The sequence below is a fragment of the Syngnathus typhle genome, linkage group LG9 (genome assembly GCF_033458585.1).
Source record: "Syngnathus typhle isolate RoL2023-S1 ecotype Sweden linkage group LG9, RoL_Styp_1.0, whole genome shotgun sequence".
Taxonomy (NCBI): Eukaryota; Metazoa; Chordata; class Actinopteri; order Syngnathiformes; family Syngnathidae; genus Syngnathus; species Syngnathus typhle.
The window spans coordinates 11,414,810-11,424,654 of NC_083746.1; the positions used below are offsets into that span (position 1 = coordinate 11,414,810).

Consider the following 9,845-nt stretch of genomic DNA (forward strand, 5'->3'; position numbering starts at 1 on the left):
ATTGGAGATTGTGGGTAGTATAGCTATGGGCCGGTAATTGGTCTTATCATTTTTGTCACCAGATTTGTATATAGGGATGATTTTTGCAATTTTTGTTCTTTCGGGAAAGATGCCTGTGGGGGAAGTTGAGACAGTGGGCAAGTGGGTCAGCAATTACATTTGGTATAGATTTTAAAATTCTGCTGTTAATCTCATCCTCACCAGCTGAGTTGGAGGTCTTCATGCATTTTATAATGTGGAGAATTTCATTTTTTTCTGTTGGTTTCAGGAAGAAAGAGTTTGGGTGAATACCCTTCAGGTAATGTTGATACGAAGCTCCCTGTAGTTGGCTGATCTTACTTGATAAATTCTCACCTATGGATGAAGTAGTCATTGAATTCATTAGCGAGGTCAATGTTGCTGTTAGTAAAGGAGTCGGGGAGCGTGGTTTGTTAGGACATTGTTTAATATGTGCCAAGATTTCTTTGAGTCACCCTGTGTATTTTGCAAAAGTTTGCTACAATGGTTGGCTTTACTTATCCTTCATAAATGTGTAAGTTTATTTTTGTAGGCGGTGTATTTATTTTTATTTTCAATTGTTGTCTGTCTTAAATATCTTTTGTATAGTTTATTTTTATGATTAATGGAATTAGAAAGCCCTTGGGTTACCCAGGGTTTAGTTTCCCTCTTGCCGCATGTGACAGTCTGGGGATGGTATTTAATATCGCATCACTGATTGCCAGGACCAGGCTGTCATATGCCAGGACCAGGCTTTCGTATGTGTTGCGTCTGATGTTACATATCTTAAAATCTTACTCATAAGATCTTGATAAGATCTTGATTTAAAATTTTGACTTTAATTTAGTTTATTATGGCAGTGTACCTAATCCAGTGTCCCCTTGGTATTCCGTCGCACACTCCACAGGTACTTCCTTCCTGGTTACACGCTTCCTTTTACTCTACCTTCCTTCCTTTTCCCCAATGTTCCTTTGCTTAAAGCTCTCTTTCTGCCTCAATTGTTTCAGTACTGGCCCTATTAGAGATGCACCGATCCGATATCTGGATCGGATATCGGCCCCGATATCAACAAAATAGATGGATCGGGTGTCGGAAAATGCAGCCGATCTGTGAGCCGATACTTTCCTTAATTTATTGGGACGCGGGCTACGTCATACGTCAGCAGCACGTGTGCCGCATGCCACGAGAGTTTTCTAAACAAATGCAAACATGGAGCGAACGTTCGCTTCTCTTCCCCGGGTTGCTAAGCGGACGTCAAACCCTGCGCGTTCGCTTCTCTTCGGGTTGCTAATGGGACGTCAAAGGCTGCGCGTTCGCTTCTCTCCCGAATGGGGGGGGGGGGGGGGCGGTCGGCTAATCGGATGTCAAACGCTGCGTGTTCGCTTCTATTCCGGGGGGGTGTTAATGGGACGTCAAACGCTTTGTGTGGCGGGCTCCATCTGTAATGTTTCTCTATACCATGAGAAATAACTTGACAAGACGACCAGGTTTTAGGGAAGCAGTGAGTCAATCATGTATTGATGTTCGTTTCTTTTTAGCCGCAGTCTCTCCTAGCTACAACATGCCATCCGCCCGCCATACCTCTAGCTCCACCCCCCAGTACGGGTAACCACACAGTCCAAATACATTACACCATCTAGTGTGGAAACTGAGAAGCTGAGCTCAAGCTTCTTGTGCGGGCCATAATTCAATTATGTTTTCAGAATTTGCTGCGGGCCAATAAAAACTGGACCGTTAGTTTGGACACCCCTAATTTAGAGCAAAGAACTGTGTAGTCTGCCTGATGCCATTGCCTTTGGTCTTTTCTGTTCCACATGTAGAGTTATGTAGCTTGTTAAGTCAACCATAATATCGGATCGGTATCGGGTATCGACCGATACGCAAAGCAACGGCATCGGTATCGGTATCGGAACTGAAAAAGTCGGATCGGTGCATCTCTAGGCCCTATACTTAGCTTTTTTTTCTTAGCTTTAACTAAAATGCTCACATTTCTTTTTGCCTTTAGTTGTTTTGATAGATACCCGTTGTTTTCACGTTAGTGCATTTTAAATTTTATTTCCTTACTGCACTTGTCTGAGTGTGTGTGTGTGGGGGGGGATCGGTATATTTTTATTTATTTAAGTAGGGTGGGTTATGTGACGTCATTTGGTGGGGGATGGGAGGCAAGACAGTCGGCCCGCCTCCTTGCGTGCACCTGTGGGAACATACGAGTGTTTGTTGTCTACACTTCATTGACACCGCACATTACCCTCGGACTAATATGTTTTTCTGGGAGGCAAAAAACTTGTCCTAGTATGTGGAAAGGTGTTTATAGCCCACGTAGCGGGATCTCGGTGGACTTTGGAACATCAGCGACGCTGTTGTGAAGGGAAAGAAGAATAGAGGGAATATACAAGGTGATGGGAAATATGATGCCTGTGACGCTGTTGCTGCTGGTGGTTTACCTTCCAACAGGTGAGGCTTTGTTTCGGCGACTTTATTTTCTTTTTCATTTTGTTCAGCCATTTTATACGCGTGCGTGCGTGAGCGGGCGTGCGTGCGTGTGTGCGTGCACTTGTGTTTTGAACGCAGTGAATTCAGGGCGAGGTCACGAAAGCAAACAGTTGAAGCTGAAAAGTTAATTATCAACATTTGCAAATAGGGCAAGGCCGCCTGTGTCACGTGACCACATTAGTATATACTCATAACCTATATTTAGTGTTTTTTGTATTTTGTAGGTTCATCTCGACATGCACAATAATTTTATTTATTTATTGAAAATTGCAATACAATACCCTCGGTTTACAATGGAAAAATGTGTACGTAAGTCGAAACGCGCCGTATAACTAACATAAATAATGTCATAATTACAATAATTATTTTCATAAAAATATCATGTAAAATCCGTCAACTTTCATATTTTCATACAAATATGTACTTTTGGGCAGTTCTCACGTGGGCCTACATTATTGGTCAATCAATTAAAAACTACACGTAGGACATGCATGGCTCCACAAACCTTTGCCGTTTTTTTGTTTCAGATCACAGTGTTTATTAGTACTTAGATATTCATAATAATAATGCCCAGAGGCGTTCCAATCGTGGCTATCTGCAGGGATCTAGGTACTGTAGCTCAGCTTCTGAAGCGTGGGGCATTTCTAGACCCCTTACCTGACGTCACTTGTGATGTGGGGAAATGTCTATATTCACTTTAAGAAGAGGATCGCTGGTGGTGTAGGGGTACACTCGCCTGTCTTGTGTGCAGGCACCGTCCGTTCGTTCGATTGTGTGTGTGTGCGTGCGTTCACTTAATTGTTTTTCCTATTTCATTTTTTTAAACTATAATTAATGTTCGTTTGTTCCTCTATGAAAGCGATGTGTATTGTGACAGAACAATAAATTGCTCCTCTTTAAGATGGCATAAGGTATATGATTGACCCGTGTATCCAGTTTGTGATTGTTTGGTTGTGTGCTGTGAAATTATTTTAATGGCATATACATGCCTATAGGCCAGTGCTTCTCAATTATTCTCTGTTACGCCCCCCCCTAGCAAGAAGAAAACTATTCGCGCCCCCCCTCCCCACCGTGACTATCCTAACTTGTCTTGTAAGTCGTAAAATGTTGCACTGTCGCAAACGTAAACAGTAAAAGTTGGTAAATACTGACCTAGAAAGAGCACTCTTGATGTTTCCCTGCAGGTTACAATAGTATGGAAAATCCCCAATGCTACTTTTGTGGTAATTTGACACATTTTACTGATCAACACTTTAGGAATTGGTTCTTTTGATTTTTTTCTCTTTAATGATTGTTTACATTTTCAAGCAATTATGAACTTCATGACAGTCATGGTTTGTTATTTTTGAGTCTGCACTATGCAGTCTGCTTTTACACACTGTAAACAATGCATTCAGAATCAACATTACAGAAGCAGTACTATAATGTAAACTGTATTATTATATTTGAGTCAGTTTTTCAAAAAACATTAGTGACACTTTTCTCCTAGAGCTACGCTACATAATTCGACTATGCCTTTGCTTACTGACAGGTGGGACTGCTGATAATGGGAAGGTGTAATATGTGTAAACTTGTTCAGTCACATTAGAGGACTCCACTTTGAGGACCTGTCTCGAGTAAACAGACCAAATGCAGACCAAAGAATTTGAGAACATTTTTTTGTTTTGCTGTTTTCTTTTTGTCCATTAGAGCTGCTGTGCATCCAGGTGATTGTTCCAGAGTCGGAAAGAAGTACCATGTTGTTTGCATCTGTGATCCTTCGCTGCGATTTCTCCACTTCTGCAAATCTCCAGGATGTGCTGGTTACCTGGAGATTTAAATCCTTCTGTAAAGATCCCATTCTGGAGTACTACTCCACAAGTGAGTCCTGCAACTGCTTCATTCTTCGCGTGCAAGAAGCACTGAATCAAATTGAACTTCTAAAGTTCTCCCAGTTTCAGAATGAATTTTTCACATAAAAAAAACAAGTGCTACGATTCTAAAATCTTTTTAAAATGTTCACTGTCACCCAATTTTTACCGTCACACAAGCGTAAAAATGTATAATGGTTTGATGAAGGCCAGCCATCGTGCTTTTATCCAATGTACAAATATAAGAAGATCTTGATGGGAGCATGAAACTTATAACATCAATGAAATAGTAACTATTAACTTAGAAATGAGTCCAAAAGCGCAGTGTTTGGGCCGAAATTATTGAAAACTAAACTCGGCTCATTGTGCGGACTACAGTCCATTCTTTATATGAACGTGGTAAGATTTCTCAAAAATGATGTCTGTCAAATTGCTGTTTAGTCTTAGCGGTTGCAATTTCTTATTGTTTTACAAGGCTGCTCATTAAATTACTTATTGCTGTCCAAAACTGTATTTTAATTAATACCTACAGTGAAATATTATGCTTATTATGCGATTTAAAACCGCTACATTTTTGTATGCAAATATTTTCAACAAAGAGTGTTTAACAGATGAATATAAAAAACAAAGCTAAAATCCAGTTTTCTAATTTATTTTTCAGATTATTTGTTTCTTAATCTGATCTCATTGTAGGTTGAATTAAAAACATTTTATTGTCTTACATTTACATGTTGAAATCCATTACTTTACAGTAAAAACGATTACTTTGTAAATAATATTTTTTAAACTTTATAAGTCTCTCTATCTAGAAATGTATGCTGTTAAAGTGTAAGCAATCCTACTGTGTCACATGGCGTTGACACAGATAAACCATTAGCAAATTGGCATGAGACTTGAAATAAACCGGTTTGTTTATACTGTTAAATTGCTCATCTGGAACTTATTCCGTCGCTAGATTGCCAGCATGAATGTATTGTCTGCTTCATTTGGACAATTGTAACCACTGTATGTCTGTAAAGGCTACCAGGCCGCCCTCCAGCTGGGTCAGGACCCAGCCAACGACTGCCCGGACCGCCAGCGTACAATCCGTACTGTGGTCCAAAAGCGAGGCCTCAATGAGCCTATTCTGGGCGCTGAATACCGGAACCGCAAAATTACCGTTCAAAACAGTGAGTTTGTATATAAAACAAAGTCCTGGTAATTATTTTATGCACATTTTAAACATGATGCTCATAGAGGCTGACCTGGTCATCACGGAGGTGATGTGGTGGGACAACGGTGTGTACTTCTGCACCATTGATGCCACCGGCGACACAACGGGTGACTCGGATCGAGAAGTTAAACTCATCGTGTATCGTAAGCATCCTCACGTTGTCATGCAAAAGGTCCCAGCCAACGGTTACATTCATAGCCAGGGCCATCAATATTTTGACATTGACAGAAACTTTTTTTGGCTCTCAACACCACCACACTGGATTTGAAATTAAACAAGATGGACTTCAACTGACTTGGACTTTAACCTGATGATATGTACATCCAAACCAGGTGAACGGTGTAAGAATTACTGTGCAACAGTTTGTACAGTGAGAAATGCACTTTTCATGGACCTGACTACCACCTCACAAGTGAAGCATTGTGGTGGTTGTCCCATGACATGAAAAGTGCTGAAAACTAATAGAGGCATATTGTCGAGAAGGAAAAAGGGGTCCATGCACACCTGCCATCTTTTTTATGCTACTTGTATTTTTTATCCTTTTTTTTATCCTCGATGTGTCTTCAGAATCTGCCACCTAAAAAGCTGAACTAGTCTGAAAGGCTTCATTTTTAACACTTAACGCAGGGGTGGGCAATTCCAGTCCTCGAGAGACTATGTCCTGCATGTTTTATAGGTCGCCCTGCAGCAACACACCTGATTCAAATGATCAGGATAGTTATCCAGCTTCTGCAGACCTTGCTAATTATCTGACCATTTGAATCAGGTGTGTTGCAACAGGGTGACATGGAAAACATGCAGGACACCGGAATTGCCCACGTCTGACTTAACGGAATCCAATCTGGGTCCCCAAAAAAATCAAACTATGATATAGAAAGTGACAACAATTTTGATTATTGTTTTTCAATATTTGTTATTCACCAAATTTAATGAATCATATTCATTCTGTGTCATTGACTTCATATTAGTTATCAAAGTGTTTTCAAGATAAGTGCTGAGCCAAACAATAAACTTGTCGTCAGCTCAGAATGATATGATGACCGATTCATATGAATCATGAATGGCCACGCATAGATGGCATCAATTAAAGTAGTATGAGCCAAGATGCCAAGAAAATAAATGTACAGCAGCCCAACTATAGATTTACAGTTTTTTGAGGTAAAGAAGTTGAATGTTGTGCAGTGGCCAAGTCAGTTACTTGACCCAAATCTTATGATGAAACTGAAGTTAAAATGCCTCAAGAAACAACAATGTCTATTGCAGTAGAGGCCTGGCAGGAATGAAATCCAGGATCTGGTGATTTCTATGCTTTCCTGACTTCAGACTGCATTTGACTGCAAGGGATTTGTAATCATTAAGAAGTGAACGGTTGATTTAAAGATTGTTAATTATTCCCATTGCTTTTGGCCCCTCAAAAAGTAGGAGGTTAAGAGCAGTTAAGAGTTTCATGTTATTTTCATGTCATGAGGGGTGGAAAGATGACAATTGTTTTCATGGCCCAATAGTTATGAACCTGACTGCATTTGAATATTTTTATGTATGTGATGTGTGCCAGACTGGTTGACGGTGCTGCTAATCATCTTGGGCGCCCTGCTGCTCATCATGCTATTGTGCATATGTTGCTGTCAGTGCTGCCCGCAGAAGTGCTGCTGCTACGTGCGCTGCCCTTGCTGTCCCAAGACCTGCTGCTGCCCAGAAAAAGGTACACAGGAATATTGTGCACATTTTTATTACTACAATACAGTGAGGGCCTACAAACAAGTCAGCCAGGAATCAGGATTTTAAAATCATCTGCTTTCTCATCGCCTTGGCTGTACTATGGCTTCTTCAGTAACACCTTCACGCACGGTCCGGCTGTATTGTCATTGTCAGCGAATCACTGACAGAATTTTGTGCAGCTCGTGTGAGACTAATTCCCAAGTGGTGCTCCATTTACTATGGCCCCCTGATTGACAGAGCACCAGTTGAGGGTGTAGCCTGTCAGCCTCGGATAGCAAGAATAGGCCTTGGACAGGATAATTAGTAGACAGAAAAATGGATGGCTAGGCATGAGTGCATCATCATACAAATGTCAATGATGTCACAGAGTCTCATCTCGACCTTGTTTGTAGCTGTGATGCAACACAGGATGCTGCGTGAGGCCAAGAGAGCCATGGCGCCCTGGATCCACGGCCAACCCATTTACGCTCCCATCAGCTCCAACAACTCCGTCCAGGGCGTCCCTATGTTGTATTCAGGTGAGTCCAAAAAGGGCTTAAATTCAAGACTTGCATTAATCTTACAATTTTTGTCAGGTTCATTCTCGGATCCTGGCAAACAGAACTTTGCCATGGCGCCCATGCAGCTGTCCCCCGTGATGCTTCCGCAGCAAGCCGCCCCTCCACACCACCTGAACGGCAGTGCTACAGGAGGCAGCCTCCAGAGCAACCGACACGTGTTGGATTACCTGGAGAACCAGGTGAGGGGGCTGGATGTGCAGATGCATCCTGTTCAGGATGTGCCCCCACGAGTGGTTCAGCCCCAGCCACAGCCTTCCATTGTGCCTTACACACCCGGCCCCCCCAGCATGCTGTCAGCGCTCGATGAGATGGGCGTAAGGGGCACAGAGAGAAGGGTGATCACGCTGCCCCCTATCATCCAGTGTGTTCCCAGCTTCTCGGCCCGCAGGGGACCCCGAGGTGGAGGGCCAGACAGTGGGGGGATACGGTTCTCTAGCCAGTCCAGCGGTAGTACCAACCCCTCTGGAAGGGCCGTACAACAACGCAGATATAGAGACCATTCTCCAAGGCGGGGGATCTTGCGCGAGTACAGCGACGACTCCGACTGGGAGAGGAGGCAAGGAAGAGGAAACCACCTCACCCGGAGGGAGCAGAGCCGTGTCGGGTCCAGGCCTCGGACCCACAGCCGCGATGATCTGATGGAAGAGCTGCGGAGCAGAAACACGCGGAGGGAGAGGAGTTTATCGCCTCCACGCCGCAAAGGCTCCTGGAGCTCGGACGAAGATGACAGCGGCAGGCGAAGGGCGGCTAGAGGGAGGGATTGGCTTGAGAAGCCCCCCAGCTACTCCTCGGTGGAGAGCCAATATGGACACGACAACCGCAGGAACCTCATCCGTCTTTCTGTAAGAAATGCTAACATTCTCTCATCTGTTTACGGTTTCCTTCATTCTTTGAGTGTGGAATGTTCTTTAACTATTTAATTTAGGATGGAGAATATTGTCATTCCTGTGTCACTTTGTTTGCATGTTTTCTCTTAACACTTGATCTAACCACACTTACTTCCCTTCTCTCCATAGGATCGGAGCTCCCGTAGCAATCCCAGCGTAGTCATCTGAAGCATTTCTTTGATAGCAAAAGAGGGCTGCATCTTTCTCTTTCAGTTGTGATGTATTGTAGTAAATCTATATTTTTATGCCAAAGTTAATCTTTTTTTTTTTTTTATCATCAAAATATTTGCCTTTTTTTTCTTAGCAACACAGACTGAAAACCATGACAACTGTGCTAAACGATCTAACAGAAGGCTTAATACTTATTAATTTTGCTTAAATGTTTTTACTGTGAGTGTTATGCTGTGAAATGTTATTTTGTATAAAACAGTTTAGATACTGCCCTGCCCTGCCTACTGCCCGAAACCATCTGGGATAGGCTCCAGCACGCCCGCGACCCCCGTGGGGACTAAGCAGTTGAGAAAATGGATGGATGGATGAAAATATTTGCCTTTTTTTTCTTAGCAACACAGACTGAAAACCATGACAACTGTGCTAACTTATATGGGACAGAAAACGATCTAGCAGAAGGCTTAATAGTTATTAATTTTGCTTAAATGTTTTTACTGTGAGTGTTATGCTGTGAAATATTATTTTGTATAAAACAGTTTAGATACTGCCCTGCCCCGCCTACTGCCCGAAACCATCTGGGATAGGCTGCATCACGCCCGCAACCCTCGTGATAAAAAGGGGTTCAGAAAATGGATGAATGGACACTTTAGATAGATACATACAGACACGTACAGGAAGATGTATTTGAGATGTACGACGCTACTATACCCACAAATAAATGACTGGAACTAGGTCAAAATGTCCACCAGAGGACGCGATTGTCCAAGTCTTTTTTTTGTTTGTTTTTAAGTTTTTGTTAACTGACGGTAACAGGACAGTTCACCTTCGGCCGTTGAAGAATTACCAAATGTTAATTAAAAATTATAATTATGATCGACCAAGAACGACGGACTAACTTATAATAATGACATACTATATAACTATGACTGTGGTCAACGGAATATAAAACCGAGAG

At 42.3% G+C, this 9,845-nt stretch overlaps 1 protein-coding gene across 1 annotated transcript; it reads left to right on the plus strand.

Moving 5' to 3' along the window:
- Positions 1 to 2,159: 2,159 nt before the first annotated feature.
- Positions 2,160 to 9,640, plus strand: ildr1b (immunoglobulin-like domain containing receptor 1b). The gene is made up of 8 exons (XM_061287683.1): positions 2,160 to 2,451; positions 4,180 to 4,350; positions 5,360 to 5,509; positions 5,577 to 5,696; positions 7,109 to 7,255; positions 7,665 to 7,790; positions 7,848 to 8,674; positions 8,849 to 9,640. Exons 1-8 carry the CDS (start codon positions 2,397 to 2,399, stop codon positions 8,885 to 8,887), a joined length of 1,635 nt encoding a protein of 544 aa, XP_061143667.1. The 5' UTR covers positions 2,160 to 2,396; the 3' UTR covers positions 8,888 to 9,640.
- Positions 9,641 to 9,845: the final 205 nt, after the last annotated feature.